The sequence below is a fragment of the Dermacentor variabilis genome, chromosome 4, assembly GCF_050947875.1.
Source record: "Dermacentor variabilis isolate Ectoservices chromosome 4, ASM5094787v1, whole genome shotgun sequence".
Classification (NCBI taxonomy): domain Eukaryota; kingdom Metazoa; phylum Arthropoda; class Arachnida; order Ixodida; family Ixodidae; genus Dermacentor; species Dermacentor variabilis.
Window position 1 is genome coordinate 52,721,539 of NC_134571.1, and position 27,472 is coordinate 52,749,010.

The window sequence follows — 27,472 nt, forward strand, 5'->3', positions numbered from 1 at the left end:
AACATGTGGGCAACACAGGCAATTTGACTGCAAATGTGACATGAAAAAAACAAGGCAGCAACATTATGACTGTAAACAGGTGTATTTTAAAACAATCACAATATGTACAATTTTTACAAGATGCAGACTATCCACAATGATCACAAATCATCATCTTCACAAGCATCCAGGAAGATGTCATACGCCTCCCTGTTGCAGCTGCCGTCCTTGGTGAAGACATACTTGTGGAATGAGCCATCAACACAAATTGCTGCAAAAGAAAAGGCGTTTCAGTACATCTGTTATAACCAACCAAATGTTTCTAAAACATAAGTGAATTCAAACAAATTTTGCTTGTCCTCAAATGGGCCTTTCAGTTCTAGGTTCTGTACATGTAATTAGTACAGTGAGAGAGTAAGTTGGGCACTGTAGTGGCATTCCTTCGGCAACATTAAAGTTGAAAAAAAAAAATCCTAGGTTTTATGTGCCAGAACGACAATCTGATTAGGAGGGACTCTGTAGCGGGGGTCTATGAATTAATTTTGACCACCTGACCACCTGGAGTTTTTTTAACATCCACATAAGTACATAAGTGTTTTTTCCTATCGCCCCCATCGAAGTGTGGCCACTGCAGCCATGATCGAACCCACAAGGGAGATCGCTCTCGGGTAGCTACAGCTTTCCCTCTACGAACTGGGAGTGCATACCAATGAGGAACATATCAGTACTGCGATGCACACTTCAAAGCAACATATGGGCAGAAATTGTGTTTCTCAAAACTACACATATAAAAAAAAATTTTTATTGTGCTGTCTCTGGCAAGCAACATACAATAACATTAATCTGATGATGATGATGAGGATGTATGGATTTTATTGGTGCAAGGGCCAGATATGGCCAAAGAGTGCCAAGCAAAAGATAATAAATGAAGTGCCAATGGTAGAACATGACAAATGTCAGGGTTGTGAATCAGGATGTGAATGGTGCATGTAACTTGGCTCTAGAGAGCGTTTGAAAATATGCCGCACGTAAGCACAGAGGTCATGCACCTGCCACGACCTCCATGCTTGCGTGCCGTAGGTTTTGTAATTAGTCCTGTAAGGTGCGTAAAAAATACAGGTATTCAAATAATGACAATGATTAATGGTGCATGCCGGAGGTCCTGTAATTAGTCCCGTAAGGTGCATAAAATGTACAGGTATTAAGATATTGACAACGATTAGTGGTGTATGCTATGAACGTAAAAGTTCTGTTACCAAGGGATTATGTACTGAATGAGTGTGTAACAGTAACACTAGTACCTCACCATGAACTTTCGAACGCAAGGGCTGGGAGGAGTGCTTTACAAAAATGGCTATCGCAGCGGCAGCCTCTAGCAAGAGAATGTGTTTGTCTACCTTGGTTCGATAGCATGCGACGTGCCAGCATTTCATAAAACCACTACAGCTAACATTTTGTCAAATAGTGGTTCAATGACGAGAAATAGTGCGGGGTGGAGGAGAATGTATTGTGTGTATGCCGAGGAAAAGTAGGTTTTTGGTTGAGCTATTTCTCCACACTCTAACAAGATGTGAAGGACCGTAAGTGTCTCGCCACATTTATCGCATACAGGAAGATCACCACCGGTTAATACCGTATTTACTTACATAATGATCGCACTCGTGTAATGATCGCACCCCTGAATTTTGTCATAAAAATTCGATTTTTTAAAATTTCCCGTGTAATGATCGCACCCCGAACTTGTCGCAGCGATATGTCGTGTGCCAAGTCTAGCTAATAATGATCGCGCTTACCATCTGTCGAATGCTACGCGAACAACTCTTCAAGACATGCCAAGCGGTCTGCACGCACCAAACATTCTTAAGTAGATGGCTCATTTCATTACTTTCATCACTTTCCGCATTTCCATGACAAAAAGAGGTACAACCAAACTTGCCTTTATTATGGGTAGGATTTATAATGGTTGTGCTCAACAAAAACAAAAAAAGGCGCCTTTCGATTCTTTTCATCTGCACTCGCGGGCACACAAATCGCGCGTGGCAATGATAATAGCCACCTTTACACTGATACGTTAAAAGTGTACCCTATTCATACGCCGACGCTTGTAACACAGCTAAGATATTCGCCCACCCTTGGCGGAAACGTGCCGTATTAGGATAGTAGCGAAGACAGATGCCGCAGTTTCCGCAGCACGCCAGCCATGCGTTTCTATGCCACTGGCAGCTAAGCGCGCCTATCTGTTTCTGTCCCCTCAAAGTGGACATGGCTATGTTATTGCCGCAAACTTGACGATATTAACGATATTATTTATCACTGATACGGAAGAAACTGTTTCAATGCACGAATGTGCTCACGAGAAGAAAAAAAAATCGCGTTCGGCTTGCCCAGCCAGCCGCCATTCTTGTTTTGGTGTTTCGCAGCAAACGCGGGCCGAAAAGAAATTTGTTTTCTTTTTGCGGGAAACTTAACCTGTGTAATGATCGCACCCCTGAATTTGCGTCAATTTTTCTGACAAAAAAGTGCTATCATTATGCGAGTAAATACGGTAGGTAGGAGGGAGTGCCTTGAGTATGACCTATCCTAAGGCGGCAGAAAATAACCTCAGTCTGTCATAGCTTTGTTATTATTGGCCAATTCCCTACATTTGCCTTAATAACGTGAAGTTTATTAAAGGGACTGACAGCAGATTATTAAAGACCTAGTTCTTTATGGCCCAACGCAAAGCTCACCCTCAGTACTGTTTACATCTACCGCGGTTACTTCCAAAAGTGCATTGATATTTAGTAAGCAGAATTTTTCAATCTGAGCAGCCTTTAAAAATGTAGTGTTCCTCCTCCGGCCAACGCTGAGAAATGAGAGCGATGTCGATTCACAAATTGTGAAAGGCACCCATCATTCTGCTTTCACAGAAGTGAGTGTAACTGTGGTTAGCCAGCTACATTTTAACCTTTCCAACCACTTTTGAAAATAAAAAGCTGGTGCAATAAGTTCGCGTTATTGTACAGACATTTCTTATATTTGTACTGTGTTTTTCCCCATGTACACGCCTACGTCATGCCAGTCATGGCCGACTGGTCCCTGTCGTTGTTCTCTCGATAGACGAGCCAAGCCAACTCATCAAAAACGAAGGCGGAAGCAGCGCCACTTTTCTGCTCACTGCAAACGAAGGCTTATCTGCACATTGTAAGTCAGGAAAAACTCGTAACAACAAAAAGCATACTGCCTTTCAATACTAATAAAAAGACTAGTAACGATAGGTCACTGCGCATTGAGTACAGCTTGCGATAATGTGTTAAAAGCGAACGACGACTGCTGATGCTGAGTGGACATGCCTACATTCATGTATATACGCATGGTGAGGATTGTTCCTCTGAAGCATGTGTCAGAGATCAATCCCTCCGCAAGGCCTCTTGTTAACGTTCATTCCTTTTTTTTTCTTTTTTGTCACAAGCGCTCGCTGCAAATTTGTATATATCATATTTGCACACGGTGCCTGGAGAATCATTGTGTTTTGGTGGTCGACAGCCGATCGCCTGACAATATGACAGCTTCCACCGTTTTCTCTATTGTACCTGCGCGCACCAAGGGAAATTCGCGCGAAAAAAAAATGAATGAAAAAAAAAATAATAAAGGCCTTCCACGTAACTGTGAAACGCATCGACTGCTGGGAATGAACATAATTCAATAATAATAATAATATATGGGGTTTTACGTGCCAAAACCACTTTCTGATTATGAGGCACGCCGTAGTGGAGGACTCCGGAAATTTAGACCACCTGGGGATCTTTAACATGCACCTAAATCTAAGTACATGGGTGTTTTCGCATTTCGCCCCCATCGAAATGCAGCAGCCACGGCCGGGATTCGATCCCGCGACCTCGTGCTCAGCAGCCCAACACCATAGCCAATGAGCAACCATGGCGGGTGCGACTTTTAGTAATGAATTAAAGATGTAAATCCATGTTTAATGGGAAAAATGGCTCGTTTTAGCCACTGCAATAAGGAATCATTCCATCAGCGGGGCTATCTCGATTCATGTTCTGAGCGGCTGTCAGTCCCTTTAAGCATTTCAGTGTCCCATGTACGTTGCCAATGGCCCCTCAGTTTCTTACATATGAAAGGCTTTAAATCTACGACAGGTACAGCTAGGGAAGAATTACTTGGCTTTGTAGTTACTGTTGTTGCTATGCGGTCGGAAAGCATATTACCCTCGATGCCTATTTGGCCAGGTACCCAAGCATAATGTGATATGTTGATGAGATGCATACAAAGCGCAGAGCGTTGCATAAAGTTCAGGATTTTTATTCTTTTGTAGAGAGATTAAGGCTTTGAAGATGGTCAATGAATCAGTAAATATTATTACTTTTTCTAGTTTTATTTCCTTGATGTGCCATACAGCCCTCAATAGTGCAGAGGCCTCCGCTGTAAAGATGCTTGTTTCCGGATGCAAGAAACGCCGGCATGCGCCTTTAAAGCATCAGTGAATTCTGGCCATGAGTATGTTGATTGCAGTTCTAGGAAGTGCGTTTTTATGAGTATTTCTGGGGCATTCTTTGCAACTTCTACAAAAGACATGTCGCAATCTATCAGCTGCCACAGCCGTGGTGGTAATGGTTTGGCGGGAGCCATTAGCGGGTTTTCAAGAAGTGGGACGGCCATTGCTTCGCTGAAGTTCCACATATGCAGCGAGAAAGGTTCTCTCACCGTCAAACAACTGTGGAAAAGTGTGGCACAAGTCGTATTGTTTACGGTTTCATTACAAGGATGTTCAGGGTTAGAGTGTGCTTTCAGGAGGAAATACATGCAACCAGACAACGACCTTTGCAAGTGGAGTGACCACTCATTGAACTCAACATAGAGACTTTGTACTGGGCTAGTTCTGAAAGCTAGTGTGGCCAGGCATATTCCTAAATGATGAACAGGAACAAGCATTTTTAGGGTGCTCAGCGTAGGAGATTGATACACAACAGCACCGTAGCCTAGACGTAATCGTACAAGACTCTTGTACAGATTCAGTAAACATCTTCTGTCACTGCCCCAGTTGGTCTGGGGGAAAGTGTTCAGTATGTTCATTGCTTTCAGGCACTTGGCCTTGGTGTATCTAATGTGGGGGTGAAACTTAGTTTTGAATCGATTGACACCTAGGAATTTATGTTCTTTGTTCACAGGAATGTACTGTCCTTGCAGTTCAATAGTGGGGTCAGGGTGCAGCCTTCTTTTTCTTGAACGACACAGGTCCTTTTATGTGGGTTATCATAAACACATTTGGATACTTTCTTGAGCCAAAGTTGGACTTGCCTTTCGCAGACTGCAAGGCTACAAGATTTAAAGCCTATCTTTGCATTGTCTAAGTAAACACAATATAAAATGGCTGGGGGCAGTGAATAACGAAACATGATGATCTTCACAATAAAAAGCGTACAGTTGAGGACACCTCCCTGGGGTACCCCCAGTTTCCTGTGTAAATGAATAAGAGAGTGTGTTGCCCATTTTTATGCGGAAACTACATTTCAAGGCAACTCTCAATAATGTTTCAGTTTCAGTTTAATATTCTTTAAGTACAATGCATTGGTAAGATACAATATACAGCGTGTTCCCCCTGATGCCCATTCGTGACATGTCTCGGAGGATTCCATAGCGCCACATTGTGTCGTAAGCCTTTTCCATGTCAAGAAAATGTGCAAGAACTGTTTATGGACAAAAGCATCACGAATATTGGCCTCAACACACGAGGTGGTCAGTTGGTGACCGGCCTTCTCTGAATACACATTGGTACGGATCAAGCATTTTTTTTTATTCAAGGTAATGTAGAAAACGACAATTTATCCTTTATTCAAACAACTGGCAGAGGCAACTTGTTAGTGCCATCAGACAATACTTACAAAGGCAGGATCTTTGCCCTGTTTTAACACAGGGATGACAATAGCTTCTTCCCATGAAGATGGCTAGCTGCCCAGAGAGTATTAAGGAGTCCCTCACCAGATCTGGTCATTTAGAGCTGACAAGCGCAGAGCATACAATTCGGGACAACGATCGTGTCTGCAAAGTATTACATTGCTACGTGCCACAGAAAGATCTCAAATTTCAAGCCAAACACCATTTTCCCTTCTCCTTGTGGCCACCACGCTCCAAGCCAGAGGATGACGTACATGCGCAAGTGCGCCTATGTACATGTGTTTGCACTATGATGTTGCTCATGGCGACACATGACTTCGAGAATTATTTAAGGCAACATCTGTTATTGGTGCAACATGTTGCTTGAATGTTGCTTAGGGAAATAATGAAACACACAAACCAAATGTGTGCATGTTTCTGTTTTACTTCGTACCGAAGCAAGAGAGATGTACTTCCGTTTCATCTGCTTGTTCCCACGTCATGCTGTCGCTTACGCAGACACCGAAACTATGTCATATTATACTGTGTTCAAGTGCGGGGTCATGCTCTGCGATCCGCTTGTGTCTGCCTCAGTATTCATGTAGCACTGAACTATAGCACTAGTCAGGTGTCCTTGTGCACAGCGCACAAAATAGTGCGCTGCGCGAAAAGAGACAATCACAACAGCTCGCGTGCAATGCCGTCAGCTGAAGTGCACCGCGCCGCAACAAAAAGCGAGGAGAAAAATAAAGATTGAAGGTGGGGCCCGTGCCGTATGCGTCACGCGATCTTCAAGGTGCTGTATGCGAGAACGCAGGGAAGGAATTTTGCTTGCAAAGGCTAGACGGAGCGAGTGCAGAGTGTGTCTCGCTTGGCAGTAGAGCTCGCCTCCTGAAATTATCGGTTTGCAGCCCTGAAATATTTTTATCTCAGCTATTAAGGCCGATTTGAAAAGTTTTTCCGGCAGAATGCTCCCTAGAGGAGATGTAACAACTTCGAGCGTATAACCAAAATTTGCTATGGGGCCTGGCGAGAGGCCCTTTAAAGTGTGCGAGTAGTATGATTTGTGCGTCTCTGTGAAGGTGTTTAGTTCTCTCGTACATAACTCTGTCGGGACCCAGAGCAGAATTCTGACATGCGTTTAAAGGAAGCTTTCAGCTCAGCAACGCAGAAAGGCTGGTTGAAAGGTTCGTCTGGGTTACATTTACGGTTGGGTGGCTTCCGTTCCTCCATTTCTTTGTATTTCAGGAAAGACAAGGAATAGTGTATAGAGCTAGATATGCACTCAAAGTGCTCACCAAGAGCGTTGGCTTGGTCCTTCTGACCGTTTCCTTGTTCGTTTACCAAGGGCAAAGGATGGATTTACTGCCCCATCAGTCTTCTCAGCCCGTCCCATACTTTCACCTCCTGTGTGTGTGAATTAATACCAGGAAGAAACCTCTCCCAGCTTCCCCTCCTTACATGCCCTCTCGTCCTCCTTCCCAGAGATTTCATTTGTTTGAATTCAATAAGGTTTTCCACATTAGCATATCGACAAAGAATGCCTCATGCTTTTTGTTTCTTTCGCGCCTGCCTACGGTAATTGTTCCACCAGGGGACTAGTCTTTTGCATGGGTTCTCATGAATCTGCAGGATGCACTTTTCGGCTGTGTCCATTATAAAACCAGTAAAATACGCTGCTGTGTCGGCTATGCTAAAGTCACTGATAAAAATCTTGTGATATATAACTTGATTCTTTAAAATGATCCCAGTGGGCACATGATAGTTTCCACCGAGGAAAATCTGGAGGGAATTCGTATTGCTTATCAGGTTCAATGTTACAGGGAAGTGGTCTTCGAAAGGGATTATTTATTGCACTCTATCCTAAATACGGAAAGATGGCCGCAGAGCCAATTGCTAAATCTATTGAAGAGTACGAATTATGTTGGACACTGCAATACATGGGCTCTCTTTTATTATAGAGGCATGCACCAGAGGACACAAGAAAGTTTTCTATTAGCCGGACTCTTGTGTCGCAACGAGAGTCTCCCCAATGAGTGTGACGAGCATTAACCCTTTGAAGGTTTTCGCCGTACATGTACGGCGGCGGTTTTCTGTCCCGCAAGGTCTTTGCCGTACGAATACGGTTTCAACCCTCCGTTTGAAATTTCGCGCCATAATGATGTTGCATGCTCATTGGGAGGTGCTGCCACCTCTTAGGACTTACAAGACGCCTTTGAAATTTGTGCTACCTCATTGGGGAGATAAACAGAACTGATTTCTAGCTTCAGCGCATCGCGCAGACTGCGGCCACACCCCTTTTGCGGTTTCGGTTTTGCTGCGTAATCGCAACGAAGGTGCGCGAAACGTCATTTTTCTCTTTGTCGGCACTCTCTTGCAAGGCGGTAGAAGTTGATTTCTATTTTAATTGGTGCTGCTCTTAGCTTGTTTATCACTGCCGCTCGCGAGGCATTCTCGCTCTCAGCGGCAACGCGCTTTTGAGGTTTCGGTTCCACCGCGTGATCGCAACGGAGGCACGCGGAACGTGATTTTTTCTCCTTGTCGGCACGCTCTGGCAGGGGCGGCGGAAGTTGATTTCTATCTTGATTTGCGCTGCTCTTAGCTTGTTTATCACCACCGCTCACGAGGTATTCTTGCTCTCTGCAGCAACGCGCTTACGCGAGAGGGTGCCTCAGACCTCTGCCCAAGGCAGCCGCACACCGAGAAGATGTCATGTGTGCGCCAACACAACTCGTCGCTACAAGAGGAGAACAGACACGCATTTTAGGCGTGCAGACTACGATAAGGCGCTGTGCGTAGAACCGTGTTTCAAGGAGCACCACACTCTGAAATGCTACTGAACATTTTGCAGTTCTGAGTGATGCCGACACCAAAATAATGTTCCTAATTTTTTTTTTACTATTTATTCCAGACTTTATACACCTTGTATATTCAAGCTCCGCAATAAAGTAATTTGACCACCTGGTAAAGTTTTTTTCAAAATAATTCGGCCCTCAAAGGGTTAAAACCTCCAGTGATAATGTATGGTTCCGGGAGCCCGTCAATGAGGCTGTAGAAGACCGTTTTGCTGAGCTGATAGCTGAGCGATGTGTAAAAGAACAGATAGTTACCAACTTGAAGAGAGTTGCTCGCACAGACATGGCCTCAATAGGCATTTGAAGGGCTATATGTTGGCAAGCAACAGACATGTCGACAATAATTGCTACCTCTCCTAACAAGGCAACAGCATTGTTGTGGGCATTGCGAAAAATTGAGACTGTCAGAGAAAATTTACTTGCTTAGAATTTAAATGTGTCTGTAGACACAGAACATCTGCGGCTGATACTGAGACAATAATTCAGTTATGTTGTTCCGATTATGGATTAGTTCTCTGGTATTCCAGTGCGTTATCTGCATGGCCATTGTAATGCTTTAAAAAGATGTGTTCTGTATGTTCAGGAGAAATTAAAATTTATATTGATGTGTCATTGCGTAGAACCATGATCTTTTGTTATTCCTTCTTGGCGCGGTCGAGCAAACCGTGCTGCTCTTTCGGCACCTGCGGCACCAGTGTTGTATCCATTGCCTCCCAGGAGGCGTTGGATGACCGCCCTTGAAGGTGGCTTGTTTGTGTTTCAGACCTGGACTGGCAAGAAGACGCCTCGTGGCTCAACAGCCCAGAAGTCACTGAGCTCTTCTGCTGGGTGGTTGGAGTAGTTTTACCCACTGCCGCCGTGGGGGCAGGCGCCCCACCCGAAGGTTTGCTGTTGCACGGGCCAGGGAAGTTGTGGAGGCCAATGCAGCGCTGCCCCCTGACGTGCCGCATCCACATAAGCTGTACTGTGAAAAACTGAACACCTTTTTCTGGCTTCTTTGAATGAAATATTTTCTTTGATTTTCAAGGTAATTATTTCTTTTTCATTTTTCCATGTTTCACAGGATTGGGAATGTGCCGGATGGTCGCCTTCACAGTTTACACAGTGAGGTGTGCCAGAACATTTATCAGAGGGGTGACCTTTATCACTACATTTTGTGTAGGGAAGTTGACCTCAGCAACTTTGAGAGCCGTGGTCGTACTTCTGGCACTTGAAACACCGTTGAGGGTAGGGAATGTCGGGCCTGACACGGGAATTTAGTATAGCCTGTCTCGATAGTCTCTGGTAGAACACTAGAGGAAAATGTAATTATCAGATGGTTTGTTGGGATTTCATTGCTGTCTCGCCTGATTTTTATTCTTTTTACCTGAATGACATTTTGCTCTTGCCAGCCTTCCAATAGTTCGGCTTCAGTTACTTCTAACAAGTCAGCATCAGAGATCACGCCTCACTCTGTGTTCAGGGAGCGATGTGGGGTCACTGTTATTGGGATGTCAGCAAAGCTGCGACTTTTGTAAGTTTGTCATGTTGCAGCTTGTCATGAACTTCGAGAAGGAGGTCGCCGCTAGCCATCTTGTTAGCTTTATAGCCTGGTCCAATGGTGTCGGTTAGGGATTTCCATGCAAGCAAAGGTGAAATAACTTTTACTGGTTTTTCAGGTTTATCATTCTGGATAGCGTGGCAGTGTGGAAAAGATTCTTTGTGTTGAACGAAGAAGCTCAAGGAGACTTCAGTGTGTATGCACTTTGCAGTGGTACGATCAGGTAGCAAAGGGAAAGGTGCTCTATGCATGCGAGATGCTACTTCAGCAGAAATGGTAGCCACCCACCCAACAAGAGGACGCTACGAGTTTGGCAGAGCAATTACTTGCACATGCCAGTCGTGCATCACTGCTATAACCCAATGTGCCATACTCAAAGTTGGATGTACAGCACCAGGTTAACCCAAGCCACCTGGGAGAAACAAAAATTGGGCAGGAGATGACAGGACAAAAAAGGTAACTTGATAGGAAAGCAATAGATTGAGGAGAGGGACAAGAAAAGGCGACTACCAATATCTCCTGGTTGGATGAGTCCGGAGGTGCCATCTACGTGAAGCCAAGGCCAAAAGGGTGTGTTACCTCCACTGAGGGGCCTTAAAGGGACTGACAACCAATTTTCATGGTCTCCATTTTTTTTAGTGCAATGCAAAGCTTACCAGCCAGAGTGTCTAATCATGAAGTAGTAACAAGGAAAATGCCGTGAAACATTTTTTAGCAGAATTTTTCAATCTGCAGTGAGGATGAAGTCATTCACTGGATGCGTGCTGAAAACTGCGATAGGCGAGAGCAATAGTGATTATAGGCCGGCACTAGTGGGAGGCAGACATCAAGTGCGGCCATATCTGTGAGAAAGTATTTTGTTTATCAAGTCGATGTTCCTGCGATTCATGTTTTCCAAAGTGTTCAAGTATTTCTGCGATAATAGCTACGTGTTCTTGCAGTTTCCTTTCCAACTGCTTTGGTATTTGACTAGTCAAAATGAAACCAAATGCATCAAAAACAAAACGATGCTTTTACAAGCATCGTTTTACAAGCATTTTTACAAGCACAGTTCGTGTTGCTGTAGCCAAGCATGCACTTCTTATTTCCGATGTCGTCTCTCAAAGACCTGAGCGAGCTGGAACAAAGGATTTTAGCTCGCGTGCATGCTCGGAATTTAGATCCTTACGAAGCAGTGGAAGCAACGAATCCGACTTGCACAACAGACCACCATCCCCACCACAAGCAGCGCACCTGGACAATGCCGATTGGTAAATGCTAACTCACACTAGACCAACTCGACACCAATTTCGGTCTGCTGACTGTCGGCAACAGCGTTTTTCCTTTGTGTCGGCGTCTCTGTCACATTGTACCGACAGCAACAATCTGCCGACAGTCAGCGAAGAGCTCGGCGTCAGTCCAGTGTGACAGAGGCGCCGATACGAAGGTAAAAAACGCACCCATTTACGGCAGAACTCATCGATGGCATCTTGTATCACAGGGAGATCATAAAACTCTGGGTACTTGCAAACTCGTGCTATACTCGCGTGCGTACCGTGTATACAACAGCATGTGTGCCGCCATGCATGTGACATGACGCGAGCGTCGCTCATTAGCGTGGACTTTGTTTACTGCGTAATATGCATAGAATAAAGCTCAAGTGTTTAATAATATACTAACTGCAATTATAAGCAATTATTTTACTCTACTTAATGACAGTAGACTTACGTACAGTAATCTCTTGACTTCATTTCGAAGTATCAAGATTTCACCACCAGGCCTCGCCACTTACTGGTTTTTCTGACTTTCTTTGCCAATTTAAAATCCTATTTCCTACTTAAATCCCGAACAGTGTGCTGGATTCTATCACTATAAACCATGGTCATTTCATTTCCATCAACATCTCACAACACATTCTGGCCAGTTGTCAGTCCCTGTAAATGTCCAAACACCTGGCATTAGCTCAAACCCCAGGATCCTCTTTTCCCTGGACACGGTTAGACATGGGAGGGTCCAACCCCCATGAGCTCGAGTCCGTGGTGTTGCCACAAACCAAACGCCTGCTGATGCAGATACCCATGTGGGAAATAATACTCTGCGCTCACAAACATTTATTGCCCGTGCACCTACACTTTTGAACACACTACGATACCTTGGGTAGTGCACAAAGGTTGCCTATTCTCGAGGTTAAATTCCATGGAGTGGCTGCAGTTTAACCCTCTGACTACAGTGTTCTTTTCCCGACTGCTCCCCAGCTCCTGCTGGATTATTTTTCTCACGCATTGGTTCAGCGAACATTTCATGGCACATAAAAGCTGGGTCTTCGTTGTCGCTTTCTCCCGATTCAGAATTCATCAACAGTTCATAAATTCCTTCGTCTGTCATACTGCAGATTGTCCTGTCACAATGGTTCACTGCGGCTGCCCTGCCAAGATGGAATGACAGGGCACCACAACCTGTGCTCTACCTGCTGCTCTAAATTTAATTTAAACACGTCTTATGTGCTTAGATTAAATTTTCATGTACTCAGATTACATTTCCATAGATAGTGCAACTGGTATGCAATGGTTTTGTTAACATCAGTTGCTTTCCAAGAGGCAGAGTGCGTGTTGAAAACAAAATGAGTACAGTCGAACCCGGCTATATCGAACTCGCAAAAAACGCCTATCAGTTCGATATAGAGCATGATTCAATATAAGCCTGCTAAATAATTGGATGTCATAAAAGCACATACCATTTATAAGATCACTTTATTGATGAAACTAGCTTAGTTACGCATGAAGTAGTCCTGAATTTTCTTCTGCTTGGGCAATTTCGTTGCCTGCGATGCACACACTTCTCCACATTGTCCAAGGAGTTGGAGCAGCTGGGGCCGGAACCTTCAGCATTCGCGCAGAAACACCGGACTAATGCAGGTGCACCGATCACTTCAGAGGATGTGGGCAAAGGACCGTCGTTCCTTTCCTCATTGTGCCCACTTTCACTTGTGCTCGGTACGATGTTGGAAATGTATTCTACGTTTTCTGGCTCTCCCGTGGTCGCAGCACCATCATTTCCACTCACAAAGTGATACACCGTTGATTCATCAACAGCTTCCGGAAATTCTGATAGCTCACTCCAAACTTTGGCAACACCAGCAACGACTTCGTCGCATTCATCAGAATTTACAGTCACCACTGAGCACGTGGAAGCTGGCACCACTGAAGCAATTTCAGATGAACCACACGCGTAAGGCGCCACGGGCACCGGGTTGCGAGTTTGGCAGCTTTATTCCTAATTTCCACCTTATTCTTCAATATCGTGCTGAGAGTGCTCCTCGGAATATTGCACGCTGCGGGGACATCCGACTTCTCACCCTGTTCGACCCGATTTACGATTTCAAGCTTCACAACGAAAGGCGAATTCTGCCGCTTCATCACGGCAACACTGCGGGAGAAGGCCCACAAGGCGCACACACAATGAACCAGAAAAGCAGCGAGACAACTTGCACTTTCGCCATCTTGCACGATGAGGGCACAAGAGCCCTTGACTGGCTGTCGGAGCAAGCGTTGCGGGCGGGCCAGGATCATTTTTTGCAGGGGGGTGTCGACGGCTCGTCCAAGGCAGCGCGGTCATGATATGGAGAACAGTCGGATGGAGCCGCGGTGGCGGGTAACCCACCGCCGTGAGGGAAAGCCAACTTCTGGGGGCACTTCTCCGCCGCTTCATGTTCGATATATCGGGAGCCGCTGCTATTTTTGTTCGATGTAAGCGTAATTTTTGCTATATATACTCATTGTAACTATAGCGTGTCCAGAAATCTTTCGATATATAGAATAATTCAATGTCAACGGGTTCGATATAGTCGGGTTCGACTGTATAACTTTGGAGAAGCAGGGGTTGTGAGAGGGTGGTTTCCCTAGGTATCTTGGCAGTGGCCATCAAAGTGTTAGTCATCATCATCATCAGCCTGGTTACGCCCACTGCAGGGCAAAGGCCTCTCCCCTACTTCTCCAACTACACCGGTCATGTACTAATTGTGCCCATGTCCCTGCAAACTTCTTAATCTCATCCGCCCACCTAACTTTCTGCCGCCCCTGCTACGCTTCCCTTTCCTTGGAATCCAGTCCGTAACCCTTAATGACAATCTGTTATCTTCCCGCCTATTTACATGTCCTGCCCATGCCCCCATTTCTTTTTCTTGATTTCAACTAAGATGTCATTAACTCACGTTTGTTCCCTCACCCAATCTGCTCTTTTCTTATCCCTTAACGTTACACCTATCCTTCTTTCCATAGCTCGTTACATCGTCCTCAATTTAAGTAGAACCCTTTTTGTAAGCCTCCATGTTTCTGCCCCGTACGTGAGTACTGGTAAGACACAGCTGTTATACACTTTTCTCTGTCACAGTGTTACAGTAAAACCTCATTATTCTGACCCTTGTTAGTTCTGACTCCCAACAGGCATATGCATTATTTAATTGAATCAAGCTTGTTAATTCAGACATACTTGTGCCAAACACCAGTTAATACAGACAACTCTCAGAGCTCAGCAACCAAAAAAAGCTGCACATATGCAACGTAAAAGAGCAAAAGCGGTGCTAGTGCCCTACCAAAACAAAGCGGTGGAGTCCAAACCGCCATAGTCATCAGTGAAAATCATACGTGAACAACAAAAATGTCAGAATGCCGATTTGTGCCTTTATTCTTGAGCCAACTGCAACGCATAACACCACACCGCATTGGCTACATGCCTTCATAACTGCAACTGCCATCCATGATCGCGTTGCTAGCAACCATGGTTTCATCCACAGCATTTGCAGCAATCAGTAGTTATGTTTCTGACTCGGAACGCAGATCGACCATGTAACTTTACAACTGTGTAGTCACTGTCCATGACTGCATCAACGGTGGCCACGGTTTCGTTTGCAGCGGTTGCGGCAAACAGTCTATAGTTTCGTTTCGACTAAGTGCAATGGCTGCGCTCACAATGTCACAAACGCGGCGGAAGCTGTCGAGGATTAAGAGCGTTGGCTACATCGCAATGGAAGGACAATCTGTTGGCCATCAGCTCAGTGGTGAAAAAATTATTAAGATGTACATGCGTTAGTGAAAAGCATGCCTTGCAAAAGCTGCTCCGCACAGGAACTAGTGAGGCATTCGTCACTGTGAGCGCGAATAAGTCCCAGGATGACAAGAATTGCAACTTCCACGTTGCATATGTACAAAATAGAAAAAGGATTTGCCGAGTAAATAGAGGCATGTTGACGTACTAAGCATTTGTTTGTTCTCTTGACAATCTCGATAATTCGACATTCAGTTACTCGGACAGTTCTTTTGGTCCTGCAAAATTCAAATTAATGAGGCTCCACATTTCTTTGATTAGGCGCAAGCAGTGCTGTCTAACAGTCTCAAGGCTAAGTTGCACATACATATGAAGAAAGGTCTTTTAAAATAGATCCGAGGACAGGTGCTGAATGCAGCAAACAGTGCAGCATTGAAATGGTTGTGCCACGGCTACGGGTTCACAGCTAAAGCTTTCAATGTGCAGTCTGTTTTGCGTAGCTTCCACAGTTCTGCCTGCAAAGTATTGAGTACAGAGCAAACCACCTACCGTATACCGATGACCCCGTGCCAAAAGCACAAATGCAGGCACACTCTGCTGGTACTGTGAAATTTGCCAGGGCCCACTGTGACTCCATGTAAGGACCCAAGAATCCCATCTTCTGGAAGCTGTGCACAAGAAGAAGAAACAAACTTTCAAGATATGCCATTGAAGTTGCCAACTGACCAAGGCAAACTACAGTGGTATGTTAAAAAGCAACAGTAGCGTCACGAGCACCAACTCACGTTGATCGTCTGTTTAGTTTGGTATTTTTCAAGGCGAAAATGTGGATTGTCCCTTTGTCACTTGATGCACAGATGTACTCCGAGTCTTGGCTAAAGTTTATGCTGAAAGACAATGTGTTGGATGTAGCGGACACATTCTAAAGATGCCAGCCGGGCAAGAACCAATATATAACTGTACATACCAGTAAAGCGTAGCTGGATCGGCTCCTCTTCTCAGCTCCACAACCAAGTTGCGCTTGAGTGTGTCAAAGACACGAATCAAGGTGCCCTGTCAAGCAGGATACCAAAACATTACAAGGAAAGAAATGCAAATGCATTTGAACTGAGCATCTAAAGCAACCATGGTGTCAGACACTAGGCTTGCATCATTAGCTCGAACATGTTACCACATGGGAGTTCATGTATCCACCTGGATCGGTGACACAAAATGGCGGTGTTCAGTACAGTCCTGCGTTATTCTAACCAGGATGCAAGACTCATTGTAATGGTAGAAGAGATGATGTAGGCCATGCAACACATTAAGAAAATTTCAAGGCGTCTTAGGCATGAGCACCACTTCTCAAATCTCTTTGTGATATTTAAAAGCACCTCAAGAGCTGGAAATGTTAAATGAAGCTAAAAAATGTCATTTACCATATTTACTCAATTTTAATGCATCGCGTAAAATTTTGAGCAAGTGCCCCTACCTGTGGAAGCGCCCCTGCTCCACTTTAGAGTGATCTGAAATTGGCGTCAACTACCGAGCAAACACCCCTTCCCATTCTTCACCTCGCTCACCGCTTCATGCATTTTCACCTTACCACTAGGCTACAGTTCTTTTGTAAACTTTATACGAAATTGCACATTAAATTATATAAAATGGTGCAATTTAGTGAGAAAGAATTTCATTGTTTAGCCACACTTTTACCGAGGACTGCGATAGTTCACCATAGCCAGGTATCTGCATAGCCATAGCCTTCGTCAGTCACCAGTTTGGTCAAATGTGTGAAGTGTCACATAGCACTAGACACATGGTGAAATTTTTTGCGAAATCTTATCACGCGTCAGAGTCCAACTTGCAGCATACAACAATTCCGGACACGTGGTACAAATTAGCAAGCGGCGAACCGGCACCCCTGCACGGACACTCGGAATGACTTTGCAAATAAAATGAAAACAAACGTGTTCATTCAGCGCTCTCATTTTAAACAAAAGATGTCAATTTAAACACGACTATGCGAGAAGTGTAGACATGTATCCGCAAGGCTACACCCACAGTGTCAGCTCTGTTGACAGCTGCTGATGACTAGGCGCCAGCAGGCCTAGCTCACTGGGCCGTCGAATCGGAAACCGGTGGTGCTTGCGACACGACCGCATGCAGCTCATAATGAAGCGCCTATGTTGATCAGCACAACATGTACACAATTATGTTGCACTTAAATTGCAATACATTTTATTTTATTGATGCCAACAGAAATGAACGAGCAAGCAAGGCGAGCCTGCGATCGTTGGGAGACTGTATAGGCCTAGCTCGCTGGCCACCGGATTAGGAGCCGATAGCACTAGAATTTCGCTCTGCGACCCCGCAAACTTAATTGGATTATCTTTCACCATAGGTCGGGCGCTTGCTCAGAATTTCACAGTACTTCTTTTTTCTGTTTTTCATTTACCAAAAGCCAGAGAAACTCAGATTTGGCAACTTCTTTGCCCTGGCTTTACAAAATTAAAACAACACAGACATTCCACTACTTATGCAGCTGTCCCCATCAGTACACGAGTGGCACAAAAGAGCAGATACATCCTACTTGTCTATAAAGCAGCCGTAAACATCTACATTTATTTATGGAAGAAATACTGCAGGTGGCCAGGTGTTCGTCATCGCTGACGCCACCTATGGTTAGAATCGAAATTGCACCTCCAGGGACCTCCATTCTGAATTTTCTTTTTCAAAGTGATAACAAATTTCAATTTCTCTCTTGCCAAGCAAATATGGTGAGAGAACAATCGACGGGATTTCATTTGCACTGCATCTTTCATATTTGGCCATAAAAAATCGGGTGCACGTTGCACTCAAGGGCACATTGGAGTCTAGTATATATGGTACCAAATTTTGAAGGCTTTTTTTTTTGTTTCTCTTCTTTCAAAATTCCAAGAGTATTAAAGCTGAGCCTGCTGGCTGCCTTCATCTGGCAACAAGTAATCAAGCTATGCTTTCACTCATTTTATCTTGTGTGCCTAAAACAGCTACAGATGTGTTGTGGGCATGCATTCCACTATGTTCAGTAATATGGACCAGCAGACAAAGCAAACTCAGCTAACCGGCCAAGCTATTTTTTCTCTTATGATAAGAAGTAATGTAATTACTTTCTTGTTATCAGTACAGTGAAACCTCGTTAAACCATAGTTGGCTGGAGCTCGGAAAAAATACGTACTAAACGGTAGTACTGTTTAACCGAATAGCATGAGATCACCCACTTACCTGTTGAAAACGTAACTCAGAGAGAGTGCGATGAAAAGGGAAAAAACATGCAGTATTTATTCACTTCGCGCGACAAAAGTGTTATTTTCGTACGATGCCGCGGCGGCCTAGCACGACGACAACAGTGGCCTCAAACTTACTGAAGCTGCGTGCCAGCTTTTCAGCCAGCCCCCCTTCTCGGCAAACACTCGCATGGCAGATTCCTCACTGGCGTTACATATTCTCCATGCACTTGCGCAGTAGTGTTGCAGAAGTCCTGGGGGCGCCTTTTTCATTGCCGGATGCCGGAGTTTAGAATACTTTTCATTTGGAACAGAATTACGTTATCGCACCCCTGTTCCTGTCGCAACAATTGCATTCATGAGGCTGATGTGCACGACACCATAACACTCTCCGGCATGGCCATAAAGAAAGCACGGAGTCGAAATGATGTTGATGTTGATGTGGCTTCGCGCAAACGCACAGGGCGCTTGGAGGCAGTTGTTCCGATCTCTGAGGCTTGTTGTTCTGCCGGGCCGCCCGATGGAGACGGCTCACCGCCATGTTTGCACGACGAAAAGTTGAAACGCTACGTTTTAACCAATGCATACACGCAATAAGCTGGTACAGTTTATGCAGATACAAAACACACTATGTTCAATGGCCGCTGAGTCGGGGATTTGACTTTACTACTTTTAAAACGAAACTACTGTTTAAGCGGGTACGGTTTAACGAGGTTTTACTGTACTTGTAAACTATTTTTGTATTAGAAGCCAGACACAAGACCACACTTCCAACGTCATAATCGTAATCATGCCCCATATTTAGGTCATTCTCACTCACTAATGTTTGAGCTCAATAAAAATAATCTTGTGGACATTTCACAGTAGTAATTGGGTCAGCTTGACTTAATGTTTGCCTTGGGCATCCCCCCAGAGCAACTATACTGAACATAACAGTTAGCAAAGGGAAAGTAAAATAGAACCTTCTGCGACGCAGTGGCAAGCATGGTGCCTTCCTGGTTGAGAGCGATGCATGCGATGTCACTTTGGTGGGCGGGGATGGTCACTGGCGACATTGACATGCTTGGCACTGTCGCAGAGAGGTCCTGAAAGCAGAGAAAAGAGGGGGGAGGGGTCAAAATGCTAGGAGACCGTGAACAGGCTACACATATGCATGCTGGTAGTGTAGCTATACTTTGTTATAAGACAAAATTGTTTTGAACTAATGGAGCATAGACCTAAAAAAAAGAAAGGACACAAATCTACCAAAAAGGAATGTGTACCATATAAGCATGATCTTTAACAGTTAATGTGTACGTAGGATCAGAAATATTACAACATTAGAACTTCAAAAAGAACAAAGCTAGAAAGAGCAGACAACCAGCAATGCATGGTGCATACAAATGAATAGGGTTAAACCTCGATATAACGAAGTAGGTAAAATCGGCAATTTGGCAAATCGGCAAATTTCGCCATAGCGAAATTTTATTGTATTGATATTCGACCTCTTATGCAAATAAGTACAGTTGCCGATCGATTTTTCTTATACAGTAAAAGCTCGTTAATTCGAACCGCAAGGGGACGCCATCTCAGTTCGAATTAAACGAAGTTCGAACTAACGAAAGCAATGAAGAAAAACAGGACACCGCGACCAGGAAGCAGCAGGGCATGGCGCCAGTTCAATTTAATGTTTGAAAAAATCCGTAATTGTGGTCTGCTTTTTTTCTTTGAAGGCAACAGCAAGCACTTTCTGCTCTAAAGAGCGAATGTTGCGGAAGGCTTCCTCTTCGCTTTCTTCAAAACTGAAGAACAGGCGGGCGGCATCAAGTCCGGCCATGACTTCCGCAGCGGAGGGCCGCACCGGTGCCTCGTCGTCTACCTCGTCGTCGTCACTGGCAGCGACAGGCTCTATGTTTTTAACTTGGGAAATGATGTCCTCGTCTGTGGTCACACCACAGACAACTGCGCTCGCATCCACGTCTACGTAGTCGGCAAAGGAAACGTCTTTCAGAACGTCCGACATGGGAGCGGTGACGCTAGTGACGCAGTCTCCGTGCGCAGGTGCCGTGCTTCTTGGCGATTTCTTGTTTCGACAAGACTCCGGCGTCCACTTCCCGTAAGATGTCGCATTTATCCTTCAGTGTTTTGGCGCAGTAGTATTTACCGCGGGCGCACGCCATTCTGAAACCGCACGTCAGCACGGCGAAGCACACCACCGAGGCCTAACTTTTCAAGCGATCCGCACAACAAAGGTCGTAAGCGCGCCGAAAACTAGAAAACTCGAGGCTGCCGAAAGCAGCCGAGACCACCGCGAGTTCAGGACAAAGACGTTGACGAAGGCTCCTCCTATTCGTTCAATTCTCGAGCGCTAGCGGCGCTGCGATCCATCGGTTAACAACTGCAGCTATACGACAAGATTCTTAGGCCTCTGAGATCGGCGGCTCAAAACCGGAAACCGCAGTTCTCGGAGGTAGAGAGAGGGCGTAGCTGTTGCCACAGCTGTCACCCCTTGCCCTCCAGCCTCTGCGCCGGGTGCTGGCACCGGTTTTACCCGCTTTTTCCTTCTCTCCCCATTTTGGAGGCAACTCAGCCGCTGCAGCCTCGCGACAAGACCTGCTCTGGCCATGTGCCAGGCGGCACGCCGCCCAGGCGCGGCGGCGCGTAGTTCGAATTAACCGTGGCAGAACCAACTCACGTTCGAATTAACGGGCTTTTTTATACATGGACTTCTATGGAGCTAGGCCGGACCAAGTAGTACGGTTCGAATTATCCCGAAATTCGAATTACTGAAGTTCGAATTAACGAGCTTTTACTGTACTGAGAGGGGTCGCGGAATTTTCCGAATTATCGGGCAATCGAAAAAAGCAAATTTGAATGTGAAAACAATTAATTTCGATGAATTTGGGAATCTGCCACAAATGATAAGGTTTCGTGCCACGTCGACAATATCTTCGCATAGGCGGTACGAATTAAGCGAAGCTAGCCAAGCTTTCACGTGTACTCCGCCCCCACGCCTGATAGTGCCACCCGAACTGGGACAATGCTATCGCGGAAAGCGCCGACACCGGGGAGCGAATGCTTCGTCTGCCTCTCGCACCCACCGCTGCGGAAGCGAAATTTCATTATAATGAAACTGAATACAAACACACTTCGTTATATTGAGGTTCTAATTGCATGGTGTTTTGTGGACAAGAGGTTACGAAAAGTTAATTCGTTATATCAAGAATTTCGCTATATTGAAGTTCATTATATCGAGGTCCAACTGTAGTTGCAAGCTCATACTTGTGGCATGTGTCTCCTTCAGTTGTGCTGCCTTTTTGCACGCTTGCACTATGAAGGTTAAATGAAAGATGGCAGATGCACCACAGTTGTGCACAAGAGCACTGCTGCAGCTGAAAAATATTACTGAAAGAAATGTTGCTTCACTAACCCTTTTTAACTGCTCAAGTTGGATTCATGAGGACAAGTTTGATTCGGGGGCGGGTACAAATAGCAGTTCTGGCCCACAAACTTGGCATCACATGACCCTGCAATTCCAATTTTTACAGCGAAGCTATCTATGGATAGGATGTGGAAAAAAATGTCTTAAATGCTGACAAAAAAATCATCATGTGGGCCAACCCTGGTGATAGTGAAGAAAGGGTCCAAGCTCAATGGCACATATTCCTGTGAGCTCCAAGGGGAGGGGGGGGGAGGGTTGACCCATTTAACATAACCACCAAATTAAATAATTTAATATATAATTAAACAAAACCAACACTTTTGGTGGTCTTCCATATCCACATACTGGAAGGGCTCTGAATCTTTTGCAATGTCCACATCAGGTCAGGCCTTGGTGACCATACTGCAGTGATTTGAAGAAAGCAAGGGAAAGCTAGCCTGGACATTGAACTGACTTCATCATCAATGTATTTAGAGAGCTGCTGAGGCCCATGTCTGTTGTGCACCTACATTGCAAAGCACAGTGCATTCACATGCATATTTCATGTGCACGGAGAAATTGCCTGTATCAGAAGGCAAGAATGAAACGATTGCAGAGAAAATTTATTTCACCTGGGAGAAGGGAAGCAAATATGCAGACCCTTACACTCTTCACAGATAATGTGAACCACAATGTCAGGTACACAGCTGCGCATGTGCCGCCAACAGAGCTCGGTGGCTCCTGCACTGGTTTGGGTTTTACAAAAATTAATATCGCTGAGCAATCAATTTATTGTTCCCACACCAAGAATTATATGACAGGCTAATCTGCTAGCACACGAGTAATCATCACTTGAAACTGCAAGCGAGAAGAGCAGGTTCCAAAATTTGCTGCAATATCTTACCACAAGCTGGACTCCGCCGCACCTCTGGCCGGGAAAGACAAGGAGGTGCTTCTCGGCAGCAGCGGAAGGTGTAACTTGGCAGAGGCCTCAAGGGAAAAGAATGAAATTTGCTCATACCCATTCGTTTAGTAAAATATTCCTAACGCTGATTTCTGTTTAGATTTCCAATAGCCATCCTTTGCACGGCCATTGAGAACTTGGTAAACATGGAAGTAAAACAATATTCAAGCTTGCAGAGGCTGCAAAAACAACACTAAGTTTTCGCTTGGTAAAAAAAATAACTGCAGTGCTGACACCATGCAGTCTGCTTACAATGATCACTACTTATGATGATGGGCAGTGTCCAGTACACTGAATGTTGAATCTGTGTAAAACCTGCCAATGCAACAATATATGACAAAGTTCTAATGATAGGGTTATTTTAATTTTCATGAGCATCATAACTGGACTAGTGTAGTGGGAAACATTTATTCCTATCTATCTACCACAGAAAACTTGAACTTTTTTGTTGTTGTGTTTACAATTGTAATGGCAGTATGTGTAAACTGACACATCCATCATCATCATCAGCCTGGTTACGCCTACTGCAGGGCAAAGGCCTCTCCCATACTTCTCCAACTACCCCGGTCGTGTACTAATTGTGGCCATGTTGTCCCTGCAAACTTCTTAATCTCATCTGCCCACCCAACTTTCTGCCGCCCCCTGCTACGCTTCCCTTCCCTTGGAATCCAGTACGTAACCCTTAATGACCATCGGTTACCTTCCCTCCTCATTACATGTCCTGCCCATGCCCATTTCTTTTTCTTGATTTCAAGTAAGATGTCATTAACTCGTGTTTGTTCCCTCACCCAATCTGCTCTTTTCTTATCCCTTAACGTTACACCCATCATTCTTCTTTCCATAGCTCGTTGCATCGTCCTCAATTTAAGTAGAACCCTTTTCATAAGCCTCCAGGTTTCTGTCCCATATGCAAGTACTGGTAAGACAAAGCTGTTATACACTTTTCTCTTGAGGGATAATGGCAACCTGCTGTTCATGATCTGAGAATGCCTGCCAAACGCCACACAAACCACAAAGGTATGATGGTTAAACACCAACTCGCCCAACTTTCCCCATTATTGAGAAATTCAATTAGTTCAGTAAATTCCTTGCGTCACATGGAGGGCCTGGGTATGCATGGGTCGAACATCTTTTTGCTGAAACGATGTCCGACACCAACACAGGAGCGACACGCGTTCCTTTTAACGCTGTCGCGTTAAAACACGTGCGCTCTGGTTGGTTCTGGCAGCCCACGGGTAGCGAGAACAAAAAAATTGAAGGAAGAATTGAACGTGCTGTTCATGATCTGAGAATGCCTGCCAAATGCACCCCAGCCCATTCTTATTCTTCTGATTATCTCAGTCTCATGATCCGTATCCACGGTCACTACCTGCCCCAAGTAGATTACCACTTACCCTTACCACTACCCTTACCACTTCCAGTTCCTCGCTACCTATGGTAAACTGGCGTTCTCTTCCGAGACTGTTAAACATGACTTTATTTTTCTGCAGATTAATTTTTATACACAGCCTCTCCAGGTCAATGAGCATGCATTGCAATTGGTCCAATGAGTTACTAAGCAAGGCAATATCATCAGCGAATCGTAAGTTACTAAGGTATTCTCCATTAACAGTTATCCCCAATTCTTCCCAATCTAGGTCTCTGAATACCTTCTGTAAACACGCTGTAAGTAGCATTGGAGAGATCGTATCTCCCTGCCTGACGCCTTTCTTTATTGGGATTTTGCTGCTTTCATTATAGAGGACTATGGTGGCTGAGGAGCCGCTATAGATATCTTTCAGTATTTTTACATACCGCTCATCAACACCCTGATTCCGCAATTCCTCCACGACTGCTGAGGTTTCGACTGAATCAAACGCTTTCTCGTAATCAATGAAAGCTATATATAAGGGTTGGTTAAATTCCGCACATTTCTCTTATCACCTGATTGATGGTGTAATATGGTCTATTGTTGAGTAGCCTTTACGGAATCCTGCCTGGTCTTTTGGTTGACAGAAGTCTAAGGTGTTCCCGATTCTATTTGCGATTACCTTAGTAGATACTTTGTAGGCGATGGACAGTAAGCTGATCGGTCTATAATTTTTCAAGTCCTTGGTGTCCCCTTTCTCATGGATTAGGATTATGTTAGCGTTCTTCCAAGATTCCGGTGTGCTCGAGGTCATGAGGCATTGCATACACAGGGTGGCCAGTTTTTCTAGAACAATCTGCCCACCATCCTTCAACAAATCTGCCGTTACCTGATCCTCCCCAGCTGCCTTCTCCCTTTGCATAGCTCCCAAGGTTTTCTTTACTTCTTCCTACGTTACTTGCGGGATTTCAAATTCCTCTAGACTATTCTCTCTTCCATTATCTTCGTGGGTGCCACTGGTACTGTATAAATCTCTATAGTCCTCAGCCACTTGAACTATCTCATCCATATTAGTAATGATATTGCCACCTTTGTCTTTAACGCATACATCTGATTCTTGCCTATTCCTAGTTTCTTCACTGCTTTTAGGCTTCCTCTGTTCCTGAGAGCATGTTCAATTCTATCCATATTATACTTCCTTATGTCAGCTGTCTTTCGCTTGTTGATTAACATGGAAAGTTCTGCCAGTTCTATTCTATCTGTAGTGTTAGAGGCTTTCATACACTGACACATCCACCTGGTATCAAAATAGCATAAGCAGTAGCCCCAAAAGAAAGTAAATACAGCATTGTCAATGCTAACTACTGAATGATATTAGGAAACGTCACTAATTTACGGTATGCACAGTTAATAAAATGTGAACAATGCAGCCGAACTAAAACTAATAAGCCTGCATGACTCATCAGATTATATTCTTCCAATGCCCACTGCAAGGTAGAATAAAAAATACAGCTGAAACAAAGTTGATGTTCCAAAGGGATGACTTTGCGAGTTTTCTGTAAGCTTATTTCCCAGATGAACCAATCAATTCTGATGCTATAGAAATGTCAAAAGAAATAAAAGCGACCTTACCTCTCGGATTGTCCCATGTATCGCATGTAAACAACTTGGCCGGGCTGTTTAGGAATGACATCACGTGGATTTGACGCCTGGTCACCACAAATATCCTGTGCAGAACAGAAAACAAAAAATATATATACATGTCTAGCATCGTCTTGCACTTACACCTCAGCGCTGCAATTGAAGTGCCTTCAAGTAAGCAAGTTTCAGGTAGCATGCAGCAAAGAATTTCGAGCGAGTCGAATTGCAGATCGTTTATAGAATATGTGTTAAATCTTCTGTCATACTGATGCCTTTTAAGCCTAATGTAGTTTCCATTTTTTGCATATGACGCGAGTGGCAGTAACTGTAAAAGTGAAGCAGGTGTGGCAAGCTACTGGATCGATTTTTTTGAAATGACAGGCGGTTGTGTGGGGCAGTTTAATTAATGATTTTTTTGTATAACACACAACCTATTATTGTTTTGCACAAGCCATCAAGCACTTAATAGCTTGAAAGTAACGATTAGCGAGGCAAGACCTCAGTGAACAGCAGGATGGCAACATGCATCACATCAATCACGGTTGTTCAAATGCCTCCTCCAAGGACAAATTATGTCTGCATACATACTTGTCCCTCCTGAGCCTCACAGCCAAGACTGTGGTGGGAAAAGTAAACTCCATGACGAATCGCTTGGTCATGTCATCCCAAACGAGCACTGCAAAATATAATTAATGCGTATTATACAAATGCCCAAGAGCTTTGTGTGAAAATAATCGAACCGACCAGTGTTGTCGGCGAACTTGGGCGAAGGTCCGCCTCCAACAACGGCCAACAGGTTTGTGCGATGCAGCATCTCGCAAATGGCGAGGCTGCCCACCTGAGACATATCTGCGTAAACAAGGGACGTAAGCGTACGCGTGTGAGCAGTGTCCAGACACCGTAATTAGCCAAACTCAACAGACGAAGAAAGGCCTGTACCCAAGTGCGCTTTTTCGGCCAGTGGTTCAACATTAAATATCCGCAGTCCCGTGTCCATGCAGCAGGAGAAACAACCTGAAGGAAGAAACAAAAGTTATTGTAGCTGCACTACACGTCGTCGTGCACAAACACCCTATAACAACTGCTCAAAGGGCTAAAACTTGTGACATCACAGGTCCTTGCGTTGCAGAAGCTTTAACAAACAAGTGGACAAGAACGTAGACGTCTTGCACACAATGCAAACTCCCCAGTCCAAAGGATTTGGCGCTCAAAAAAGGTATCCCATGGTCACGAATCTCTAAACTCGCATTGCACTCCCGCTTCTGTTTCGCCCAAGCGCACAATAAATAATTTGACGGCCTAACGAAAAACTCTCGTGAGTTGCAGCGAGAGAACGAGTAAACAAAGGCTGCTTGGTCTTACCGTGATCTTGGTTGAACTGAAGACTAAGCACTTTGCCTTCCGTGTACGACATAATTGTATTTACAATGTACAAGCAATTATGAGAATTCAAAAGCGCGAAATATACAAAGCTGTCAATACGGCTATTACTCTAGAACGGCTTTACTGCAATCGATGCGCTCTCAAAGGACACCCAGCTGCACAAACAAAATAATCGTACGCCGCCTACTCACGCGCCTACTCTCTCTCACTCACTCCTTTCA

At 44.7% G+C, this 27,472-nt stretch overlaps 1 protein-coding gene across 1 annotated transcript; it reads right to left on the bottom strand.

Annotated features, from left to right (window-relative positions):
- Positions 1-63: 63 nt before the first annotated feature.
- LOC142579147 (WD repeat domain phosphoinositide-interacting protein 4-like) lies at positions 64-27,442 on the bottom strand. The gene is made up of 11 exons (XM_075689078.1): positions 27,231-27,442; positions 26,808-26,882; positions 26,613-26,717; positions 26,457-26,544; positions 25,860-25,954; positions 22,820-22,905; positions 19,478-19,600; positions 16,238-16,323; positions 16,056-16,157; positions 15,820-15,938; positions 64-250 (listed from the first exon to the last, which is right to left on the bottom strand). The coding sequence occupies exons 1-11, from the start codon at positions 27,280-27,282 to the stop codon at positions 141-143; spliced, it is 1,041 nt and encodes a 346-aa protein (XP_075545193.1). The 5' UTR covers positions 27,283-27,442; the 3' UTR covers positions 64-140.
- Positions 27,443-27,472: the final 30 nt, after the last annotated feature.